At 46.8% G+C, this 25101-nt stretch overlaps 1 protein-coding gene across 1 annotated transcript in view; it reads right to left on the reverse strand.

Moving 5' to 3' along the window:
- ABCA12 (ATP binding cassette subfamily A member 12) overlaps positions 1–25101 on the reverse strand; it is a 77876-nt gene continuing 52775 nt past the window's right edge. Inside the window, exons 32-54 of the mRNA XM_085065716.1 lie at positions 24937–25097; positions 23944–24168; positions 23009–23147; positions 21429–21681; positions 20201–20287; positions 19308–19401; positions 17637–17764; positions 16681–16768; positions 16146–16251; positions 12660–12714; positions 11791–11968; positions 9971–10086; positions 9026–9185; positions 7488–7756; positions 6667–6877; positions 5470–5579; positions 4760–4904; positions 4498–4632; positions 3609–3712; positions 3259–3351; positions 2705–2810; positions 1935–2072; positions 1–725 (exon numbers count right to left, since the gene is read on the reverse strand). Coding sequence (XP_084921842.1) covers positions 606–725; positions 1935–2072; positions 2705–2810; positions 3259–3351; positions 3609–3712; positions 4498–4632; positions 4760–4904; positions 5470–5579; positions 6667–6877; positions 7488–7756; positions 9026–9185; positions 9971–10086; positions 11791–11968; positions 12660–12714; positions 16146–16251; positions 16681–16768; positions 17637–17764; positions 19308–19401; positions 20201–20287; positions 21429–21681; positions 23009–23147; positions 23944–24168; positions 24937–25097 — 3221 coding nt within the window. The 3' untranslated portion in view covers positions 1–605. The remainder of the gene's footprint in view (positions 726–1934; positions 2073–2704; positions 2811–3258; positions 3352–3608; positions 3713–4497; positions 4633–4759; positions 4905–5469; positions 5580–6666; positions 6878–7487; positions 7757–9025; positions 9186–9970; positions 10087–11790; positions 11969–12659; positions 12715–16145; positions 16252–16680; positions 16769–17636; positions 17765–19307; positions 19402–20200; positions 20288–21428; positions 21682–23008; positions 23148–23943; positions 24169–24936; positions 25098–25101) is intronic.

Here is a 25101-nt window from a genome sequence, read left to right on the forward strand (position 1 = left end):
TAACTTTTAAAATAGTTATATTTGTGCTGACATAACCAGATAAGCTCTATGTCATGACCAAAGATGGTCCACACCAATGGCCTTTGCGACTGTCATAACATCTACATCCTCACAATCCCCCTGTGAGGAGGGGCAAGGCCATGAGCCCCATTTTCCCTGGGGGGAGCCTGTCAAAACTGAGCCACTTTCACTCAGTCACCCAGGAAATCTGTTGCTGAGCAGGGAGTGGAGTGTGGGCTTTCCTCTGCAGTCAAACACCCTGCAGAGCCCACAGCTCCTCTGCTCCATCACGGCCATGTCTGCTGTAAGCAAACAGCCGTGAGCAGCAGGTGATGTCATCTAAGTCCTCACAGCCATTACAGTGATCATAAAACAAGAACGGGGGGGGAAAAGAACCTGTGGAAAGACCAACCTGATTTGTAACCAAGTGCCAGTCTCAAACACCTACCATGTTCCTAGTGACAAATTAAGTGCATATCAGAAAAGAAAGTACTTCAAGAAAATGGGACTGCTTATCCCCATCACCCTAAAATCATTAAAAGCAGGGTTGGAGGGGCTGTCAGGTCTTTTCCCCAGATTCTATGATCCTGTGTGGGTGGATCCCTTCAATAGATGGAACTCAGGGTGCTAGCTTGGCTACTTGTATCAGAGCTGTCTAGTGTCACATCAGGACCTGCATCAGCGCCGTCAGGATCTGCTTGATCTTTAGCAAAGTTGATGAAAACCTAGAAGTTTAAAGGAAAACAGTCAGTATGTGACAGCATAAATAATTTATGATATGAATGAATGTAAAAAAGGCATGGCTGTTCATTTGACTGTGAGCCTGGAAAGTGCATTCAGGGATGGATTCATGCTGAATTTGAGAATTGCAAATTGTTGGGCTTCTCTGGGCTAATGTAAATAAATGGATGTGCACTTCTGTACTGCGGAATCGACACCTGGGATCCGAAGGCAGACATTCCTGCAAGGAACCTCATTGTCCTGCAGCTCAGGTTCCCAAAACACCAGCAAGGCAATGCCCATGCAGTGGCTCATTTCGATCCCACTGTAATACAGTCCCATTATTACTTCATAAACCCATCTGTCTCTGTGTAATTGACATCTGTGCACGCACAACTGCAGAGTGCAAAGAGAGGTGTATAAAATCACATGTAACAGCCTTCCTTTGAACAGCAGCTAATGAATACAGAAAGGATTCTTACCAGAACACTCCCTGCAATCACATTTGCATATTCACAATTCCAAGCTCTCCTCCCACAAAACTAGAGCTGGGGCTTCCTGCACTTTGCCTGCTTGTTTCTCTCACAACCACTGCCCCTTACTGAAACAGCCCTGAGGAACTCCCCTCCCAGACTGCTGTGTCACAATCCACAGGACTACAGGGCTGCAGCTCTGCTCCTCTCTAGGACAAACCTAGTATTCCAGGTGCTGATGCTTGGTGATTTCTTCTGGACAGTCCTTGTAGCAATCCCTTCAGCTGATGTGCTCCCCATGAGATTTTGTTGTCATTGGGAATGTTCTTCCAAGGGAAAATGGAATGAACCCCAAAGCTAAGTTTGGAGTAATGCTAAATGAACTTCCAACCCAAGAAGTGAAATTAAGCATATTTTCAGTGCCAGTGGAAAGCCTAGCCCTGGACTCAGGGGTGATTCATAGTCCTGCCCTTCACCCACACCCACGAGGCTGCTGAAATCAGCAGTGACAGAGGGAAGAACAGATCCTTTGTGCTCCAGGCAGCTTTCTGTGTGTGTTTCCCTAGCACCAGCAGAGGTACCTGGAGGCAGCAGTGCTGATAAAGTACCCCCAGGAGGAATATAGATGGAAATCCCTTTCAAACTGTAGTCTATTGTGTGCAGCAGTCCATTATGTGTAACCATCAGTCTGCTCCCCTGTTAGCAGTTTTAAATGGATGGCCTCGCATTTTAATTCCTTACCTCCTCCAATGTAGTCTGACTCACGGAGAAGTGCCTGATGTTGAAAGCTGCTTTGCTGCCTTCCAGGAGATCAAATATATTCGCTACCCCTCCTGCAGAGACCGGGACGTGGTACTCCACCATGTTGAAATGCCGATCCTGTGGGAACAGCAGTGGTGGGGGGAAGCCAAGAGCCAACAGATCCAACAGCTGGACCATGGGAGAACAAAGGGGCAGAGGGTGTGGTGTCTTCTGAATGTTTATTGTCTGTGACCTGTGGACCCACTAGGAATTCTTGTGGGTCTTGGCTGGGGGAGGACAACTAAATTGCAAGGCTGGAAGCTCCAGGCTGGCCATAGCATTTTCCAGCTCCAAGAGTGCAGTTTTGATTCATGCAGAGATTGGGTTACAGACAATGGATGGATTTGTGACTCAGTTACTCTGGTTTTACAATTAGTTACTGGAAGCACTGGAAGCATCTTGTTACCCACAGAACCTGAAGTGGGTCTCCATGCATTCCAGGTTTCAGTGGGAAGGGCATTCCCAGGGCAGAGGGTCACCTAACAGGTGCCTTACAGGGTCACTGCAGCTATTTGGCTGATGTTACTTCAGCCACCAAGGAATTGGAGTGCTCCAGCCCTTGGACAATGTAGCTGAAAGCAGTGACAAGTGTGACTGGGAGCTCAGATCTATGAGCATAGTATGTTACAAGATGTCCACCTTGCAAAGATCTTCTTGGTCAGTTTGAAGGGATTTTGAAGGCCTCTCCTGAAAGCATTTGTCCTGCTTACCTTCAGGCATGTATTTGGGAAGTGTGACTTCATGAACTCTGTCAGCGTCTCAGTGCAAACTGTGCTGCTATTTAAGTGCATCTTCACAGTGAATCCTCTGCCAAATCTGGGGGAAAAAGAAAATCACAATTAACACAGTAGAAAAGAGAAAAACTGATGAAGAAAATCCTTTGAGAGTGCTGCACAGCCTCCTTGGGGAAATCTAATCCAGGCACGGTGCAGCTTGAATGGGGTCAGGGTTGTTAACCTGGAGTGAAACTTAATAAGAAGCCAAGCTATTGTTATACTAATAAAACCCAAGCTCAACCCTAATATGCATTTCTCATTTGTAGCAGTGAACAGATTACTTTGGGGGACACATTTCTGGGAAGACAGGCTGTGAGGGAGTAGAAAGTGCATTAGTTAACAGAGAATTTCAGTGGTGTAGTAAGGGACATAAACAAGGAAAAGTCATTATTTTGATAACACAGGTCTCATGTCCTGAGCACTCAGAGCTGTAGGTCAGTAACTCCAGAGGCCATTCAGTAGAAGTCAAATTGGTTTATTTCACTGACCTGCTCTTGATGTGCTGCAAAGAGCCAATGCACTGGAAACTCCCATTCACCATGATGGCCAGCCTGGTACAGAGGGCTTCACACTCCTCCATGCTGCAAAACCAACCAAGAAACTTTAGTAAGTCATTGAGAAAGTATAAAAAAATGGTTAAGTAAATAGAGAACATCACTGATCTTCCCTGCAGCCTTGTGGGTCTCTGTGGACAACACATTCATCCAACAACAAACCCCCAGAGCTGCCACAGCTTGGTGCCCTAAAATTGTGCAGAGACCAGTGGGGCATGTGAGGGATAAGCCACTTCACACCTCTGCTGACCCCAAAACGGGAGGCAGAGCCAGCCCAGCCCTACCTGTGGGATGTGAGTATCACTGAGCATTTGTTCTGCACTTCCTCACTGATGATTTTCCAAAGGTGGCGTTTGGCGTTCGGGTCCATTCCAGAGCTCGGCTCATCCTATTGGGAAAGACAGGGCTGAATGGAAACTTGCACTCAAAAAGCAAACAAGCCTGGGCTCAGGCAGTAGTTAGTACAGAGAGAATTCCCCCACCTCCTATTTCCATTGAGATTTTTAATCTCACAAAAGCAGCTGGAGCACCGGCACATGGTCAGAAGTAAAGGCAGCAGTGCTGGGCTCGATACAAGCTGGGACAAGGGATATTTATGTCCACTAGGTATCCAACTTAATATTGGGAATCCTGCTCACAGAGCTCTGCATACATGCAATACATAGCAAGTGGGAAAACTGCACAAAGAGGTATGTTTTAGCAATGGGTTAAACCCATGGAAGAGCTGGAAATTCAAAGTGAAGGACAAGACAGGAAGGCAAACCTAGAAAAGCAGTTATGTTCTAATCCTGAGGGAAGTCACCCCTTTGCTCCTACAGTTTTGGAGCCTTAGATGCTGCCTTTCTTGCAAGGCTGTACAGGTTAGTTGATAGAAATAAAAAACAAGATAGAGTTGGGAGCAAGGAGAGTTTAATTGGCAGATACAGGGTCTATTTTTGACCTCTGGAGGAGCTACCAGAGAAACTGAAAGATTTGCCACTCTCTTATGCCCTCAAAGAAAATTTGAGCATTTGCTGGAACCTAAACTTTCCTGTGAAGGTTTCTGTTGTCAGGCCAAGCACGGGCATATGGGGAGTGTCCCATGAGCTGTGCCTGAGGAGGTTTTGTGACACTGTCTAAGCTCTCCTGCCAGCCCAAAGGCTCCCCATCCCCCAGCAAGGCCCCATTTCTCACCAGCAGCAGAATGGATGGATTCCCAATGAGAGCCAGAGCAGTTGACAACTTCCTGTTGGTGCCATAACTGCACATGGAGGTGACTCTGTCCTTGTAGGCCATCAGGTTCAGCCGGTGGAGGAGCTGGAGTACAACCTATGGAGCAAGAGTTCTACTTCCACAACATGTCCAGGCATGGATTACCACATATGTATCTACTGAAAGACTAATTTAAAGGCTCCAAATTACAAAAATGCTGCAAGTCAAGCCCCTTGTTACTCACTCCCTTGATGTCCCTCTCTGGGATGCCGTGCAGCCGAGCATAGTAATACATGTGCTCTTCCACTGTCAGCAGGTCATCCAGGGCATCCTCTTGAGGACAGTAGCCAAAGAGTGACCAGTGGGCCTCACTGATGTCATTCAAAGACCTGTGTAAGGAAGGTGGCACGTCACTGCAGTCACACTGGATTGGCAGCACACTCTGGAATCAAATAGGAGGGAGAAAACCCCTTTCTCCTACTTCCTTCCCCAGCCCTTGAAAATGCTGTGGATCTGCAGAGCTGCAGCTTTCAGGCAGTTTCTCTCCCCAGCTCTGCAGAGGCTGTGTGTCCAGAAAGTAGCTCTCCAGTTACTGCCAGCACCTCAGATGGCACAGCTGCCACCAAGCCTATGCCTATTAAAGACAGCCCTAGAGGTCTCCAGGTCTAGCTCAAAAGTGGCATCACACTGCTCAGGGTCTGAGCCTGATCCCATTTGCACTGGACTGAAGTGGAAGAAGCACCTCTAAGAACAGCAGAGATCCAGCAGCAAAATGCAACCTTCTAGGAAGCAACCACACCAGCTTCAAAGGGTGAATTCCCCACTTTGTTTATTTTTGCTCCAGTTTGAATGTTTTGTTTTGTTTCAGACTTCTGCATTTCTTTTCCTTTGCCACCCAGCCTTAAAAACTGCTCTCAGGTTGATTTGCTTCCCCAGAAATCACATCCTCCATACCCAGAGTGATCCTGGACCCGCAGCCTTCCGCTGGATGCTCCGATATCCCCTGTCAGCATCTTAAAGATTGTTGTCTTTCCAGCTCCGTTCACACCAAGCAAGCCAAAGCACTGGGAAGGGAAAGTCAAAATATAAGAGCGCTGTGTTTGTGATGCAGAAATATTGCTCTGAGATGGGTGCTCAGTGCACCTTGTCCCTTCCTTCTCCAGACCCCTGAGCAAGATGAATTGCCAGAGGAACTCTGCACATCCCAATGTTATAATGGAGGTTGTTTATGGTGCAATATACTCCAGCTTATATTAGGACTATTTGTTTAATATGGTAAAGAATCAAGGATGTGTCTCCAATGGAGTCATTCGTTTTACTGCAAGGTTCATTTCTGCTTCTGCTGACAGGTGGGGAATGGTGTCCTAAATCCCACCAGCATCAGGGTGAATTTTGTCAGAAGTCAAAGACCTCAATGCAAGCCCTGGCTTAGAAAAAATCTTCTGCCATAAAGAGCAGCACCAGTCTCCACGTGAGGACGGTCTCCTGCCCAGCACCCTACAACCTTTCATCTCAGCAGGACCCAGGCAATTAAAATAAACCAGGTGCCAAGGCTTAATTCCAAGCTTCCCCACAAGTCAGGTGCACAGCCTGAGGCAGAATCTGGTCTCCAGTTTCCTCTGGATCTCAGAGGTGCTCTGTGAACTCCCATCTTTCCACTTCTCAGGGAGACAACTGTGCTGACATGACCAAAGCACGTTTTTTACTTTGGAGTTATTTTTGGGTCTTGATTCATGAAAATGTGTGTTCAGCTGAAGTGATTTGCCTTCCCCTGATGGGAAAACACAAACAGATAAGCCTGACTCACCATCTCCCATGCAGTTCAGGTGAATAATTTCAGCTGGACACATTCTGCTGTCTTCATTTACCACCTGGTGGTCCCCAGTGACCCCCCAAGACTAAACTGTACAAACAGAGCGTGCAGACATTTTTGTCTGAACACAGCTCCATTGATTCCCATTCACCTTCCCTCTTTCCAGGGCCTTCAAACTGTCACTTGGTGTCCCAAATCTACCAGCAGCCTTTCGTCACTGCCATAACCCCAAAAATCAATAAATGAGGCAAAGGAAGGAAGAGGCCAGAGCAGAACAAACAATTACAGAAGATAACAGTGACACTGGAAGGCGCCTGCAGCCTTCTCCCCTTGCTCACCTCCCCAGCAGGGATGCCAAGGCTGATGTTTTTCACTGCTGTGATGCGTTTGTGAGGGAGGTGGTAGATCTTGGTGAGGTTCTGGAGCTGCACCACATCGAAGTCAGCTTTACCCGACTCCACTCGGCTCCTCTCCGCCTGAACATCTCCATCCTCGGCGGCCGCGGGCGGCAGAAGGGAGGCTTTGCCATGGACTCTGTCAAACAGGAACCTGAGGGGAGGGCAGAGAAGACTTACCCTCCAGCAACAGCCAGCAGTGCTCTGTTTGCTTTGGATAGATCCCAAGGAGCCTTCCTGTGAGACCCCAGGGCATGCACAAAATAATCAGATATACAGGCAGTTTCTCTTCTCTCCTGGTATTTGCTCCACTCAGTGTTCTCTTCCTGCCTACTTTTTTCCCTATTTTTCAGCAAATATTCTGGGCTGGAGCAGGTTCTGCCTTGTGCATACACTTCTAATGCAGGTGACAGGAATGTTCTCACTCCTCTCTGTGCACAGCCAGGGCAGAGGAGATGGCGAGAGCCAAACAGAGGAGGTTGTCAGTGGAATGACTGCCCTCACCAACGGCTGAGCATCTGCCCACCAAACCCTGAGCCCAAGGCCACAGTCCCAGCCAGCACTGACTACCAGGGGACTCTGTAAACTGTTAGTGAATACTCTAATTACTGGGACTTCTGCCAGAGAAAACTCACTGCATATTCACAAATTATCCTGGAAATTTATGGGCTTCCTAATTGACAATGATGGTGCAGGAGCCCGGGATGAAACCACGGAGCTCTGGCTGGGTCTGTTTTCACTGCCAGCCTCCAGATGTTACTTACTCCAGCACGTTGTTCCAGACTCTCTGGATCATTCTGTCCTGAACTGTGAGACGAATGGCAAAGAACACAGTGCCCTGGATGAACATGGCCAACAGCTTGGACGTGGTCTTGTCCAGCTCAAACGTTTTGTCAGGGTAGTCCACTCCATAGGCTTTTAGGAAGCCAAGCAGTGCCTGATCCTGCGACAGTTCGATCAAACCATAGCCAAAGCAAAATTGTGGGAACAGAAGGAACGCATGCCTTAAATTTTCAGCAAGATCATGCAAACCCTGGGAAAAAAACAAAGAGCAGCACAGTCAGTCACTGCTTTTATTCATGGAATAAATTCATAGGTTTTACTGTGGGACTGAAGTGTAACAATTACATTGGGATTTGCCTGTGTCTCAGAGCAGAGATAAATCGAGAGCAAAGAGCTCTGGAGACAGCTCGTTTCACAGGCACAAGGTCATAAAAGTCAACAGGCAGCTCTGAGGTTGTGATCACCCATAGTAAACAGCAGCCAGTTCCCAGGACGGTCCCTGCTGCTGCTCCAGCACCTGCTACCTGCCCATGAGCCAGAGCTGTCCTGCCACTGTGCCCCCCCAAATCTGTCCAGCACAGCCCAAACCCCTGGAGCACTGTCCTATCTGTTTCCCCTGGACAAACATTTCCATAGAACACAAGATTTGGCTTTACTAGACATACAAGGGCTTTTCCAGCTAATTCATGACAGAACAGGCCAGTGCACAGTCTTGCAGTAAAGAAGTCTGGTACATTTCTAGTAGAAGAAAGGATTAGTGCACACAGCAAAGGGAAGAAGCACTAGATTAAACTGGAAAGAAACTGATTCTCTGCCACTGGGGCACAGAGGGATGAAAGGTGATCAGAATTGCATTTCCCTAAAATCCAAGGGGTTGCTGAACAAACTGTCCAGACAGAGAAAAAAATCCAACCCAGCTATTGCAATTGCCCTCCATAAAAAAAGAAAACAAATCTAAGTGTAAGGTGTGCTTTTTATCCCAGCCATTCCCAGGGAGATCTGAGTTTAAGAGAAGGCTTTACTGTAGGGAATCATCACTGTCTTTGAGTTGTTTTTCATCCTTGCAGGGAGAAATGAGTGCATTACAGACTTAGATGACAGCTGGTGCTGGGCTTACTGCAGCACAGGTCACACTCGGGGCAGTGACATTCAGTTGTCACTCCCCACAGTTCATGCTGTGAGAATTCAGCAATGGTTTGAAGTGCCCATCAACAACTTTGTACCAAACATCTCCACCCACTTCCTGCCCTTCATCTTCCATCACCAGGGTGGCTACAAAGAGGGTCCTCAGTTTTCTCCCTCTCTTGTCATGCTCTCCCCTCTGCCATCATAATTTCCTCCTTTGCTGGGAGTGCAGATTTAGACAAGCAAGATCCATACATTACTTATGTCCAGTCTATAGGGAACCCCAGGAAGTCCTGTTATTGTGTCCAGCTGCTACAGACCTGATCAAAGCCACCAACCCCCCAAGCAGTCTCCTGCTGTGTCACCCAAGGGTCAGTATTAGTGAGGCTCCTACCTGGTCTGTGGCCTTTTCCTGGGAGAGCAGAAACACAACCGAGTGAGTGATGATGGTGTTGATGCCAAAGAACAAGTTGACACAGACGTAAACAATGAAGGCCATCCCTGTTTCCTTGAAAAACCCAGCCAGCAGGTACATCCAGGAAAATGATGCATATCTAAAAATACCCAACACAGCAGAGAACATCCCAGTAACTCACAGGGTTACTTTGAAAACAAACCACTGAAGACATCAGACAACATAGAATCACTGAATGGGTTGGGTTGGAAGGGACCTTAAACCCATCCTGTTCCACCCCTGCCTTGGGCAGGGACACCTTCCACTACCCCAGGTTGCTCCAAGCCCTGTCCAACCTGGCCTTGGACACTTCCAGGGATGGAACACAACATATAACATATAACATATAACCTAACATTACAGTTCTGTTTTGGCATGTAACTACATTTCCACATTACAGACCTTAAAGGAAGGAAAAATGCCTTTGTGTCTGTTAGAATTTGGAGAAACGGTTTATGATACAGACTTTGAGCATGGAACCCCACCTCAAAACAAAGAGACTGGGCTTGGAGGATTCAAAGCCATCCATTGGCTAAGTTTTCCTCAATTGTGCTGCTGCTGTTTATCTTGCTCTCTGGTATTAAAATGCTTATGTGTCTTGGACTTTGCAAGAGGTCAGCAAGCATTTGCTTACAGCTTGGGCTGTTGCTGGGACCTTGAATATTTCCCATATCCTCACGTAGGGCTTGCTTTGAATAAAGCAGGCATGACAGCAGAGCTTTACCTCCCTGCTCCTGGAAGGAGCAACTTAGTCACTGTTAGTGAAGTGCATGTTGAAGAGAAAAGCCCACGTATTCCCCCCCTGGATCTCAGACTGCAGCAGCCTGCACGATCCAGTTCCTTACCCTGTGCAGTGATATTTAAATAACTAAGCTCCACACTTACCCAAACAGTAACAGCAGAAGAAATACTGCCACTAAGTTACTGTTGTTGCAGAAAGCTGGGATCTGGAAGGCTGAAATAACTCCTACTGAGAGTCCAATAGGGACCATAAAAAGTACCTGCAAAATGATATTAAAAAGATGTTACTAGGACAACAGTTCTGAAACACCTTCCTACAACAAAGCAGAAGCAAAAACACCAGGTCTGAATCTGGTCCCAGAAATGCAGCTTGGATTTTCTAAGGGAAACCAAACACAGGTTTGGGGCTTCCAATCCTCCCCAGGCTTGCAGATGAATTCCCACAAAGCCTCTTTGAATAGGCAAAGCCTCAGCAATGACAACTGTGGGCAGAGAATACCTTAAAAAAAGGTTGTGAATAAAAAATACCCCTTTGGGTTTTCTGTTAGCCTTGCAGTCAGACCACTTCATTGTGCCCTGTAAATCTAGTCTTTATAGTGTTGGGTCAAGGCAGAGACCTACCAAACGTCTGCCTGGAGAGCTTCCTCTCTTCCCCAGCTTTGGGATTTAGCAGAATTTACTGGCAGGGATTCACTGAGAAATATCAAGTTGCCGAGAGCGCTGGATTAGTTTCAGCCCGCTGAATACTGACTGTGCAAGGACTCCAGGGATTTTTCCACAGGCTGATTTACAAATATGCAGTGCTGGAGGGAGGGCCTGGATCAGGGAGGCAGGCACAGGCCTGCCCCACCCTCCCTGCTGTGCTGCACTGCTGAGCCAGGCCAGGGCCAAGCTGCTTTGGGATCCTTCCAGCCCCTCCTGCAGGACAGGGGATCCCTGTGCTGCTGCCTGCCCACATCAGCCCCTCCAGGCAGACACTTCTGGCTCACATTCCCCATGGGATTTCAGCCCTTAGTCCTCCCTGCACCAAAGAGGGCTGGTAACTCAAAGGCTTTTGAAGATTTCCTGCTTTCAGGAAGTGATGGTTGTCTGCACTGTGCATCAACAGAAATTTGTGGGATAGGTGGAGCTGGTGCAGCCCAGTTGGCAATGCCCAGGCCCAGGAGCTGAGCTTGGCTGCAGTGCCCATTCCCTGTATGAAGGTCTGACACCTTGCACCACAGGGAATGCAGAACACACTAATCTCTTCAGCCTACAGATGCTGCACACATTTGTCCTCTTGGCCCAGCCCTGCTTTCCAACTGTGCCATTAAACCTCCATACCAGGAGGAAACACCTTCGGGGGAACAAGGACACACCTATGCCAGGGAATGCAGCACAGTGCTGGGAGCTCAACAAGGTGCTTCAATACAGCACTGTGAAATGGAACCTGCTCAGGTCCTGGAAGGCTGCATTTGTAGCTTTCCTTGGCTTAAAAACTTTGTAGCATGGAATCTTACAGAGAGCATTCAGCCCAGAAATGGGTTTTTCCCTATAGGGTTGTGGTCAGCTGTGGGATGCCTGCTGCTGTCCAAACAGGGTTCCCAGACTGGCTGCAGCCTCGAGCCCCAAAGCCTTGCCCCAGATTTGTGGAGCCTGGGTGACAGCAGCCCCAGCCCTGCAAGCTGTCAGAGGAGCAGCTGGCTGCTGGAATGGCAATCAAGCTGCAGCCTGTTCCATGCTGCGCCCATATAACTGTGCTGGGTGTTTTGTGTGCACTCCAGAGAGCAGGAATGCCTTTGCTGAGCAGAATCCAGTGTTGCAGTTCACATTTAATCGTCCCCAATGCCTTGGAGAACAATTACTACACAGCACTCTTGGTAGCAATAATAAGAAGTCTAGGCAACCAATTTTAAATACAGAACTTTTTTTTTCCCTGCTGTGTAATGCTCCTCTTGGTGTGTTTAGGAATGTGAATTATTTACCAGATCATAAACAAAGTTGGTCACCCAGTAGGTTGTCATCCCAATGCCTGAAATGTGCTGCAGCTGCTTGGCTTTGGTTTGGTGCTCCTTGACCATGTAGAGCACAAAGCTTGCAGTGGTGATGGAGTAGCCCACCAAAACAGACATCGACACAATGATGTCCAGCAAGCTGTTGAGCCTGGGAGAAAAGGGGAGAAAGATGCATTTGGTGAGTCAGAGTGGCAGATTTCCCTCACTGTGAGGATTGATCAGAGTACAGAAGCAACAAGGTCCTGATTCTGGGCCAGCACCTTTAATACTCCTGAAATGGCTTGGGTTGAAAGGGACCTCAAAGCCCATCCCATTCCATCCCCTGCCACGGGGGGATGAAATATATTTCCTTTCCCTTCCACCATCCCAGCTTGCTCCAAGCCCCATCCAACCTGGCCTTGGACACTTGCAGGGATGGCCTCACCACCCTCACAGAGAAGGATTTCTTCCTTTCTTTGCTCCCTTTGCTGATGTTATTAATGCCCAGCAAAAGGGATTCACGGCACTGAGCTGTAATGCTCAGCCCCAGTACGGAGTGGAAGGGCCAAAAGGAAAATGATGCCATTATATTATTATTGTGTCGAAGCACACAAATGTCTGAGGCTGTAACTGTGACCTCCAGATCTACATGGGATCCTGCAAAGAAATCCTCACAGGAATCCCCAGCTCTGGTGGCAAGTAGGACACTATTCATGCATAGAGGGAACAAAGACAAGAGAGAACAGTTTCATCACTTAGAGAAAGATAGCCAGTAATTTAGGCTACTTTATGGTTTCCAAGAAGTTGGTTTGCTCATTTTAAAGCTAAAATATTCAGGCATCAGCCAAATGAATCCTTACATTACTTGTTCTTGACTCTGTCCTCCAGGATATGGGTGAGCTGATAAGAAAATACCTACAGGGAAAAAAAAAAGAAAAAAAAGAAATTGAAAATGTGTCCAAATTAAAGCTTCCTTCACCAGCTCCTGATATTGACAATAATATAGAAAACTGAGAGAGCAGAGAAGAAAAGCAGATCAAAAGTGTGTTTCTGCTCTGTCATCTCTGTGTGATCTTGGGCAGAATATTGAGCATCCTCATTTTTCCTATGACTTCACTTGGCTGCACAGCAGATCTGAAATTCAAACCCTAGGCCTTGTTCCTACATCTGTCTGGCTGACAGCACCATTCCCTTCCCACACCTCAAATTAGGCACATGCCTGTGGGCTTACATATTCCAGCTTAGATTCCTCAGCACCGACACCTTCAAAACTGATGAATATGTTCTGTTTCAAAGCTGCTGTCTGATGGTTTCCCACCTCATTCCATTTGTTCTTTTATCACCAGGAACAAGTCTTTCCCTGCTGCCCTTCTCCACAACTGCTACCTGCCTGTGATAGATGTCTTTCTCCACATGGGATCTGTGGAGGTGAGAGCAGAAACCCAAGTAAGCTACAGACACTTTTGCTTCTGGTGTGGCAGTGAGTTCATTCTGAACTATTCTGTCTTAAGAAGCTGGAACAAAACAAACCAAAAAGAGAGTATTTTGTTCAAAGTTACTAGCAAAAATCTAGTTACCTCATTGGTAAGCCCCCTGCAATGTTTTAAAAAAAAATCCATTAAAAATGGGCTTTTATCAGGCAGAAACTGCAACAGAAAAATTCTCTGCTCATGTGCAGGTATCTTCAGATGTGTTTTAAGTATTTCTTTTCCAAGGAGAACACCTAACCCACAATATGCTAGTATTGTTCACCCCAGTGCTTTTGCCATGTTTGGAGGCAATTTGTGCCCAGAAAACCAAAAGGAAGAACACAGAGGGGCCCTGGAGGGACAATTCCAACCCCCAGTGCCAGTCTCTGCCTTGGCCCTACCAGCATGACAGCCCAGTCTCTAAGACTCCAGCACCTGAGAGAGGATTCCCATGTTTATGTGCCTAAAAATGAGGCTCCAAATTCATATTTTGGCACCTAAGTAAATGCCTCAGTTCACAGGGAGCATCTGCAGTTGCTGTTAAATCCAGAGATTTTTTTTACACCATGCCACCTCTGGAACTGAAACTCCTTACAGCCAGGTGCCAGACCTTAGGAATTAGGTGATGAAGAACTATTCTGGGTAATTTTCCTTAAGAATGGGCACTCGGACAGAGGGGCCAGAAGGGAGGTGCCTGTGTGTTTAGCTGACCAAATGCCATCCTGAGCAAATGAATTTGAAAGGGAGGATTTTATAGGAAATTAATTTTGGAAAAAGAAACCCCACACCTGACCAAACCTCAGTCTTGTCATCAGTGAGAGAAATGGGATTAAAATCTTGGACTGCTGATAAAGCCACACAAACAGGCAGGAAATGTATTCCTTCTCCAAAAGGGAGAGAGAGAAAGAAAGATACCGTCTGTCTAATCTGTTAATACTTCACTATAAAGCCATTTTCCTTTACTGGAGCTTAGGCTAGAAGTCAAAATTTCCATTTCAATGCTTTCTCCTTTTTTGTTAGCTGGGATTGAGAGAAAAGAAAGCACAATATACATAAGTCAAAAGCTATTATGACTTGCTTAGTGACAGGGTAAAAAGCTTTTTATGTATTTTTTTAAAATATACCCAGTCTAAGTCAAACCTCTAAAGCAGGACTGGCCCCTCTCTCTGAGAGCTGAAGTGACAACACACTTTTATCTGGCCATTTCAATGGTTCTTAAACAGTCATTTATTTGTCACACAACAGCTCGATTGAGCTGCCAGGAGTGTCCCCCACGGAATGTCCCTCCAGTTGTATTTCAGATTGGATTTACTCTACCCCTGAGGGAGACAGCCTCATCCATTCAGTTTATTTCTCCCCTTCTATGGCTTGGATGATTAGTGGGAAGCAGAGAATTATCTGTCTGGCCATTTACTACTTAAGCATTTCTTTCCAAAAACATATAAGCAGTGGGACAGATGGAACAAAAACTGCTGCTGTTTTTTCCCCCCTGAAAATTGCTATTTTGCTGGTATAAAACTTTCCCTGTGAAAACTTTCTGGCTGTTCACATGATCTTCCTGCATTTGCTCTTGCTACAGCATGTGTTGGGAATACAGAGACAGAGCAAGCAGCTTCACTGCTTAATAATGCAGCTGCTCTGGGATGTTCCTGCTGCTGGAAGCACCTGGCTGGGGTCTCCCCTCTCAGCAGCTCTGTGATGTGTGAGCTGAGGGCACACTGCAACCCTCAGAGGGGACAGCCAGGGCCTGGTTGAGGTGGGTGGCCAGGACAAGGCTCTGCTGTCACCTGTGAGCTGAGCTGGCTGCAAGGGGAGTCTCAGTGCAGCACTGGGAGGTGGGAGGAGACAGACTGGGGCCACTCGTGATCAGCATCTGCTTGAATTCAGGGTGTCACACTCAGCTTCAGGCCACATGCCTGCTTCCATGACAGCTCCATTCAGACATGTTCTGTGAGCCAGGAGACACTGCCACCTGTCCTTGTGTCACCAGGGACAGGAGCACTCTGAGGTGACCAGGGTAGGCCTGGCCAGGCCACGGCTGGAAGGACAACACTTGTCCAAGAAAGTCAATCAGGAGGCTGTTTCTGCACACAACTGCTGCTCTTAGCAGAGCAGAGCCCAGAAATCTTTCCATAAAATTCCTCAACATAGATCTCTCTCTTGTCCCTGCACCCTGGCCCTCTCTGGAGACAGACAGACAGACAGACACACAGACAGGTTTGTGCCAACACTGCACTTTGACAGAGTCTAAACAGCAAAGGGAAAGACAGGGTGCCCTGGTTTACCAGCAGGAATTTGGGTTGCTGCAGTATTTAATTGAGGAGAAGTTATGAGAAGCCCAAATGGGCCATCAACACTCTTTACTTTTGTGTATGACACATGTCAGAGTTAAAATACAGCTGAAAATTATCTTTCTCATTTAATCTTGCTCTCCCCACTCATTCAAACCCAAACACACACACCCTGAGCTGCTCTCAGCAGAAGGGTGACATATTAAAATTTCCTAATCTAACCCACCCCCAGAGATGACCTAGAGGAGCCTTTCTCTGCATAACTAATGGGCACCTATCAAGAGACAGCTCTTCCAGTGCCACATGAGAGGCAATAAATCAAACAGCATCCGCTGGCATTTCTTGGATGAAGTGCTTTACACAGGAGCTGGGGTCCTCCCTGTCCAGCTCCCCTGAGCCTCTGACTAAGACAAATGAACTATGTGATTTATTCATGCTTTTCAATTCTCTTTTGAAAAGAATTGCAGGACAGTGAATAAAGCAACGGCCTCATTGAAGTCAAGGTAAGAGTTGTCATTGATTTCAGCAGAACCAGGATATCCCTCCAAAGGGGACAAGTCATCTGCTCATGTAAAGGGACACTTACCATATCTGGAAGTCTCATTTTTTGGCAAGTTGGCTCGAAGGATGAAGTTGTTCAAGCTGTTGAGATAGGCTGGGAGGCTGTGATAACCCTCGGGATTATACCACACCTGTACACAATTGAGAAATTGAAACAATTTGGGAGTTATTACTGGCAATGTGTTGGTTTGTTCTGCTTCACTTGTGCAAACGACCTCAGATTTCAGCCCTGATGCTTTACAACATTTTAAGTGAGCAGAACCAGAGAAATGGGCATATCAGAATGCACCAGCCAGCCCTTGTTATGGTACATCCATCCCCTCACGAGATAAAGGCGCTACTAATTGATCTTTTCACCTCTGTATAATAAAATTATGACAGCAGAAAAATTGCCTCCTGCTAGCAAGAGAAGTGAGACCAATAAAGAAGAATAGGGAGAGAAAAGGAAATGAACTGCAAGTCATCTCTGTCATGCCAAGCTGCAGATTTCAGGGGGTTTTGCTTTCTTTTCTGGAATATCCATGAACTCAACATGGGATGAGCAGGTGGGGGTTGGTTACCTTTGTCAGTGTCCTGTTGGGAGGCACTGGTCTGATGTCAAACTGCAGATCTGAAGTCAGAGGCAGCCCGAAGCTCCAGCCACCATACCTGAGTGAAACCCAGAGGGAAAAGCATTGCTACACTTATCCCAAAGCTCTGATTCCTGTGGAGGAGCCATGTCAATGTGCTACTGCCACCCTTGGCAATTCCAGACTGACTTCAAAGAACTGACCCAGTGTGGGGCCAAGCCACCACTGCTGCAGGAGCCTTTCTTTGGGGGGAAGAAAGAGAAACAGAAGCTTGGCAACACTGTCACAAAACTGTGCTGAAAGCCTCTGTTTAAGGAAGGTTCTGGAGCCGTGTGGACTCCTGAGCTGAGTGCCTGCCACTCTGGGGTGAGATGGCTGCTTCTGACCCAGGAGATGAGCAGCTCAGCTCATCAATGGCAGATGAAAACATTCCCTGCCAGCCTTAGTGGCAGCTTAGCTCTGCCCCAAGCCCTGCTGTGCAGCTGCCTGGCAGAGCCCAGATCCACCAACAGCTCCCCACAGCACAAGGAAAAGCTCAGACTCTGCTCTCACTGGAATGGATGTGCTCCTTCAGATGAAGCACACACACAGACTCTTCAGAGAATCAAACCTGGAGGAAAATCTCTCCCCAGAGTTTATTTCATGACAGCTGTGTCAGATTTTCCTCTTTTTAAAGATTTCTGAGTCAGACAAAGGCTTGTCTGCAGATCCAGCCCCAACATACCAGGTGATTGACACATTATCCCCAGGCTATCTCTGCTATGATCAAGCAGAGCACTTGCACGAGCCTTTATCTTTTATCCATGATTGCAGGACACTTTAGCTCCTTTCACCAGATTCTAAACCCCTACTTCCCTGTCCCCTCTTCAGGCAGGGGGGATGTGACAGGTGTAGATGTCCTGCATTGCTCCCAGTGCCTTTCAGAGGGAGAGGAGTTTGTGCCTTACCGTTTCTGCAGGAAGTCCTTGGTGGTTGCCAGGATGTAAGTCTCCACATCGTGCCCTGTCAGGTTGTACAGTGTCCGTGTGGAGAAGGTCCTTCTGTGAGGGGGCGTGTAGTTTGTCTGTGGACATGTCTGAGGGGAGACAAACAAAGAAAAACTTTCGTGTTTGTGTTTTAACTAAAAGCTACCGCATCAGGACAAGACTGAAGGCAAGCAATGACAGCATTCTGGTCCTGAGCCTCATTGCTTTGGAGGCTGCTCCTTCCCAAGCCAGGCAGCCCAGACACAGCACACATCCCTCCCTGCACACTGTCCTCAACACACTCAGGGAGGTGCTTAAAAACAACCTCTGCTTAAATCCACCCTTCAGTTCTACTGGCATCAGTGGGACCTTGAAATGTGCTTCATGCTACGTAGGAAGATTTTGGCTGAATTAAGGCTGATCCTACTTAGCAGAGTGACTGCACAGACAACTGCAGAGGGCAAAACAACTCACGGAGCAGAAAACTCTGTGGTGGCCTCAAACTCTCATCTTCCATTTCACAGCAGCTACACTCTATATTTCTGCTTTACTGTCAGTCACTGGAAATGTTTTCCTGGGCTTCAGAGAAACCTTGAATTAGCCCTGAATATATAATTTAACATGCTGAGGGCCGAAGTCACATCACTGTTTCATGGGGTTGAAGTGTCCTCCCAGACAGCATGTTGGCTGCTTCCTTCAGCTCATCCATAACAAAAGCCCTGGACTCCCCCATTGTGCATCTGTTCATCTGAATACACAAAATAGCTTCCTCCATGCTGAGGAACACCTGCCTGTGCCTGCTAGAGGTGAGAATCAGCTTTGAACATTATCCCAACTTACTGGAGAAATTATGCCAATACTTTTAATGATGTGAAATCAAATGTATGTCCAGAAAACTGCACAAAATAGCTGCATTTTAAGGAATGACTTGAAACGTTCAGCTAAGTACAGCCTTTATCTTACAAATGGCATCACATTGTGCCATGAGTTTATTTCATGTGGAAAAAAGCTGAGGACAGGTGAACAGCACTGGAGGGAGGAAAGCTCAGCCACAAACCGAACTGTGAAACTGTAGCAGCCTTGGGGCAGAATTTGCCTTTTCCCCATGTGCATGCAAAGACAATAAGCCCAGCAGTGCCCATATCTGGCTCTGTAGGTACTGAGCTCTGTAGATACTGCATTACTCTGTAGGTAATGCAAATATTAATATTATTAACCATTAATATTTAGAACAAGGAGCAGATCTAGACTTTGCATAAAGTTAAATTCTGAAGAGCAAGCAGCAAAAATAGCAGTGCTTTTATATAGTGACAGTGTTTGTATAAAATGAAATCTTCCTCTTGAACACACTCTCACCTCTGTCAAAAGGGACAATCACACAACACCGAAAAACACCATTAAACCTTTCCCACCATGGGGAGCAAGGCAGGGATGTTAGGGTGTCAGTCTTCTGAGGATGCTATTTCCTTTCCTGTCCCCAAACTGGTGCAGACAGTGGTTATCCAGTGTACAAAATCAACACAGCCAAAAAGAGACAGGAAGACATGGAATGCTGAGTACCCCTTAGCATTGTGCCAGCCCACAAAACCACTCCAACATACAAGTCCCCCAATTATCCCCCAAGCCCCTAACTTTTGGGTTTACCCAAGTTACCTGGATGCCATCTGTGCAGTTGCAGGCAGAATACTTGGTTCTCTGGTTTCCACTAGTAATCCACTGGCCAAGCATGTCCTCTGTTAAACACTGCCTGAAAAGGAACACATTTTCCTCTGAGGCTCTCTGTGCTCAGGTGTGCAAACGAAGCTAATTGCTGTCATGTTTAATGACAGCAAGGCTGGCAGTTGAGCAGCTCCAGCAGAACAGCAGATCTTCCTGCCAGCTCTGGGTGATTCAGGGAATACCCAGCCTCCTTGTGCCTCCTGTGCCCCTGGGCAGAGAGCCCTCCCTGCTGCTCCCTGCTCCTGGATTCGTTCAGCTGATCAGACGGAATCCAGGCAACACTTCATTCCTACAGCACAAGGAACTGGCACTCATAGGCCAAAAGCATCTTAAAGCAGCCCAGAAATAAGGGCTATTGTTGTGGCAATCCTTGGGCACTCCTGTGATGGACTGTATTGCCTGGGCAGTCATTGCAATCACTCAGGGTAAATATTTGCCTGCACGAGCATTCAAGTCTGCCCAGGATTTTACCACCAATTCCCTGAGAATTTATCTGCAAAGCCCAAAACAAACCAACCCTCATGGCACAGCTTTTAGATAGAGGTAACAAACGCTGTGCTGAGAACTTGCTGTGTGGGCTCACGTTATAATTGGAATTACTGGGGCGGCAAGGACAACTTCCCAGAGAGGAGAATTGCTTGTTTTCATCCTGGCATCCTGCCAGCCCCAAAGCTGCTTCCTTACCACTCCTAGAATTGCAGGAGTCCAATGCATGAGAATCCTGCAGGTGATCAAAGGTGGTTATTAAGGTATGGTGGCTAATAGTGTCATGCCAATTCTCTTGCAGTTTTGGAGTTTAGGTGGAAAAAACCCCAAGAACTACTTACGAATTGCTTTCGTTCATGCACGTGTTATCTGTCCCAGGGAAAGCCAGCATCGAAGCAACTAAAGAAGCTGTGGTTTCATTAAAATTCCTAAGAATTCACAAAGAAAAACAGAAAACAGGGAAAGGTTCAAAGAATTAGGATTAAAGATGTTAAATAATTATTTGTGGAAGAAGCACTGAAGCACATCCAACACATGAAGAGAGTCACACAGGTTTGAAAGGAGTTGTCATCACCTCAGCTACTCCAGTGATTTGCTGCCTCTAGATCCAAGCAAGATTCTTTTGGACAATCAAGATTCTCTTTTGAGGGGAAAAAGAATCTACTGCAATTTTCAGACACTGCTTGCAGCCCTGTCTCAATCAGCTCTCTCATCTGTGACATCCACTTGGTTTTGACTATTCAAAAATATGGTCCTTGGACCTGCCCCAGCTCTCCAGTGATGATCCACCAGCAGAAGCAGGGAATATTAGGAACAGAGGATTCAGACATGCACCTCTGGCTAATTCCCCATCTAGGAGGACTGAAGTGGAAAGGCATGAGCAGTTCTGTGAAGAACACCTATAGAACAGATTGCTTTAGAGCTAAATTTTATATTTCTGACTTAGAGCTGAGAATCACTGGAGAAAGAAAGAGGTTCACAATGTGAAAACCAAATTATACAAACTATAATCGTTTTGGTAACAGGATTTTTAAGCACAATGAATTAATTCAGTGGTGACATCCTAATCACACTGGAAAAGCACATGCTCTTCCAACTGCCTGTGTGCCTTGGACCAGCAGGGCTTGGCCAGGAAAGCACAACCTGCGCTGACTGAGAGGAGTGCAGTGCTCACAACATGGATAGAATTTGACCCCAGAGCTGTAATACTGGAGGCAACTGACGTGGGCACCTCATTTCACACTGGGGGAGGAGCATATATGTATATATTAAGAAAATCCCTATAGCTGTTATAGGGCTGGAGGACTCCAATGGGAAACATCAAGAATATTCCTCACACATTTCTTAGTTAATTCCAGTCAAGAGACAGGGATTGAAGCTTTCTGGTCTGAGCCAAGCCATCTCCTCCAGACATCCCTTAGGAACAGGGAACAAGGTTTCTATGTGTTACCTGCACAACATCACTACATATCCTATGTGCAGCACTTCTGCAGTGGCTGTGCTCAGAAACAACCCTGACTGGGCTCATTCTGAACCAAGGGCTGCCAGGGTCAGAGGTGCAGCACTCACCCAAAGAAGTCTGCCTGGTCAGCTGTGCCATACAGGGAGGGGGACAGCAGCAGCTCGGGGTACTCGGTCTCCTTGGTCCTCAGCGTGCCCAGGCCCATGGCAGCCATCACGAAGAGCACGGGGAGGATGACCTGGGCGATGAAGCCGCGAACGTCGCGCCGGGTGTGGTGGAACCTCTTGATGAACAAGGCTGAGGTTCTCTTCAGCAGCAGCGGCAAACCCCGCAGGCTCTTGGACCTGATCAGGAGCTGGTCTGGGTACAGAGGAGGGCGTTTGGTCAGGGGTCAGCATTTGTGCAGTGCGGGGAAGTGAGGGTTAGAGTACTCTGGGAGGATAGTTTGCTTCCTGCACCCCTTTACAGATGGCAGATCAAAACTACTAAGGTGGAACAAACATGGGATCAGGTGTGGGACAGGACTCCAGTCATAAGCTCATGTAACACCAGTTTTTTTGTTAAATTTCGAATTTAACATGTAGTGACTGCAAGTGTGAGACCTTGCAGGAGGAGCACTGGCTCCCAGATGATATAAGTTATCTACATCCTACCTATCCATCTGAAAATTACAGAGGAAGCCTATTATTCTTTTAGATTTGCAAGCTGGAATTTTTCATAATTTAAAAAGCATGTCCCTGGACAAATAAATAACAAAATTAATCCTGAAATAAGAAAACAAGCACAAGCCACTGGACCTCTTGCATGGACAGATTTTGTGGTATACTAAATGCAGAGCAAAATCCTGTTTCACCTATTCTTCTTTATGAAGTATTAACCTAAATAATACACCATGAAGCAAATCCTTTTCAGTCTTCTCTTTAAGGGTGAAACAAAACACTTCTCTACATGAGTGACTTTACAGTAACATTTACAGTGCAGGTCAGCTTTGAGAAGTACAAAAATACCTCTGCATTGTCCCTTGGATGTCTCCCTAACTATAAATGATACATTTAAAATTACAAAACAATGTTTCTAACCCAAGGAAGCACTTCAGCCATGTATGTGCTCATTTTTGGGTTCAGCCACCTTTGGCAGGTCTCAAACCCTCAGAGCTTCTGGTATAGCTTGGTTCTCTTCTGAACATGAATTTACCCCACTGTCTGATCCCCTGGGCTCCTTTACCAAACTACAATGTCTGGGGCACAGCAAAAAGCAGCAAGGAGGACCCAGCTCAGAGCTGTGCTGTTTTCCCAACAGCTTAAGGAGTTTCCACAAAGTTTCTTTCCAATTCTACTAGTTATGGAGAAATAATCCTCTACATCTATTACAGCAATTACTTTCAATTCACAATTTACTCTTTCACCCACACGCTGAATTTGATTAGATTAAAACCTGGATCAATTTAAAGGAAGGTGGATGCAAACAAAACCCCTCAGTAATTTATCCTGTGATTCAGACTATTCCAAACCAGGGGATCTAAGGACTGATGAGTGCTGCATTTCCAGTGATTTATAAGGTTTGTGATTCCTGGCTGGGTGAAATGTGGTTTTCAACACAGAAAGAAGACAGGGAGCTCAAATCAGTCCATCTGTCAGCGTTTGCATCTGCAGTAAATCTGGAATAAACCCTGGAGGTGACTGAGTACCGTCTCTGTCCGTGAAGGTGTCTGTGCTCAGAGACATTTCGTCACCACCAGTGGGACTGCTGACTCCAGGCAGCTGATGGGGCAGTGCAGCATCTTCTTGCTGGTCCTTCACTAGCTCTTTTGTCAGATTGAGGAACACCTGTGGAGCAAGAAAATATGAAGGAAAATTTGTCCAAATAACTGCATTTACCAAAACAATTACCAGAATCCACTCTCCTGCTTTGTAGCTGTAGTTGGTGCAGCAATTATGTACAATAATCCTTTTCCCTATCCCTTTTTGCTCTGTGAGAGAAATTAACTTTTTTTTTCAGTATAAAATTGCTGTCCAACTCCTTGTCACCTCCTGTCTTTCTTCTGCTGCAGCAGTGGAAACTCAAACCTATTTCCCTGGCATATACACGCTCTATCCTCTGACAATCCCAGTGCCTCCATGCTGGGAGTGCAGTTATGACACCTGAGCTGCACATGGGACATGATGAACAACTTATTCTTGCTGCCTGAGGAAAACACCTTCAAAGAAAGCAAGAAATTCTGAGCAGCAACATAACGATCTCCCTCCCTCCTTTCTGCAAGACAAGGGTCATCACTGCTCATCATTTACTTTTTATTTCTGATGCAATTAAATGTGTTTATTTGACCAGAGATTTCCCAAGGGCAGAAAGGTGCCTGTGTTACTCTCTCCTTAATCTAACTCTAGCGCCTCATTTTCTGGGTAAAACATCAAAAGGCTGTCAGCAGGGTGAGACAGTGTGCATTAGTACATGTATAGCTTTATAGATACATCTACACACTGATGTGTTCCTAAGTCTAACCCCTTCTTCCCTGCCTGAAACCCTCACATAATTCCAAAACATGCCCAGAGAGCAGAGCCACACAGTGCTGTGAAATTAATCTCCATGACATTTCAGTAAATCCAGCAGCTCCTGAGCTCCTACCTCCTCCACAGTTGTGTTGGAAATCCCATAGCAGCCCAGGTGGAGGTCATTCAAGCTGCTGTCCAGGGCTCTGAGAAGGGCCTGGTATGCCCCTGACACTGTGGATTTGAAGGGGGGGAGCACATACACAAGCTCTCCACCAATATCCTCCTTGAGATAAGCCTCTGGGAGATAGGACTGGATCAAGGAAGTCACTGCTGTGGTGTCACATTCCTCTATCATGTTCTGAAAAAGAAGGAGAACACTCAGTGGTCACTGAAAAGGCTGCAGGGTCAACCTTCCCCCAGCAGGATGCAGCCCAAATCCCATCCCAGAGCACAACTGGTAAGTGAGCTCAGGCCAGCTATCCAGCATTTCAGGGTAAATATCAAAAGCAGATGAAAATGGGTTTCTGGCCCTTAAAAAAGGGATGTGTGGCTCTGAGTCCATCTTGGTCCATCCAAGACCTCACCAAGTTGGACTGAGGGCACTTTGCACTGCTACAGGTTTGTAGTGCCACAGAGAAAAAGCCTGGCCACCAGAGAGCTGCACTTGGCTGCCAGCACAAACTCACTCTTTTTCCCATGAGAAACAGGGCTTGCTCATGGGTCTTTTTTCATTTTCTCTGTCTCCAGTGCCAGCACTCTGCAAGAGAAGCTGATCTCTCATGGCACCTGTGTGCTGCAGCTACCAACAGCACTGCAATAAATGCTTTCAAGAGCAGAGTTCCCCACTCCTTGCAAGCAGAACACTTTGCCTCAGGCCAGACACTATGGATGGGCCCTTTCCATCTGCTTTATTCCTCCGAACTCCAGAGTTCACACTCTGCACCCAACCTTGCCTTTAACCTTCAAGGAGACCCTGTTCTTTTTCAATAAAGCAGAGCACTGACTTTCCTGTTTCCAGAAGGCCATGGAGGTCACTCAGCTCCTGCCAATACATCCCTCAACCAGCCTTGATGACTCCCCAGGAGACAGAGCTGCCAGGAGCTCCAGGACCAGCTCAGACACAAACCTTCTTTTTTGTGAGTGTCAGGTGGTAGCCATCCCCAAAGGTTTCCTTCAGGTAGAAAGGTGAGCCACAGCACTTGAGTCCTCCATGCTCTAGGAAGGCGATCCGGTCACTCAGAACTTCTGCTTCATCCAGGTGATGTGTGGAGAGAATGATGGTTCTGCCTGG

Source organism: Lichenostomus cassidix, chromosome 7 (assembly GCF_008360975.1).
Source record: "Lichenostomus cassidix isolate B80296 chromosome 7, HeHo_3.0, whole genome shotgun sequence".
NCBI lineage: Eukaryota > Metazoa > Chordata > Aves > Passeriformes > Meliphagidae > Lichenostomus > Lichenostomus cassidix.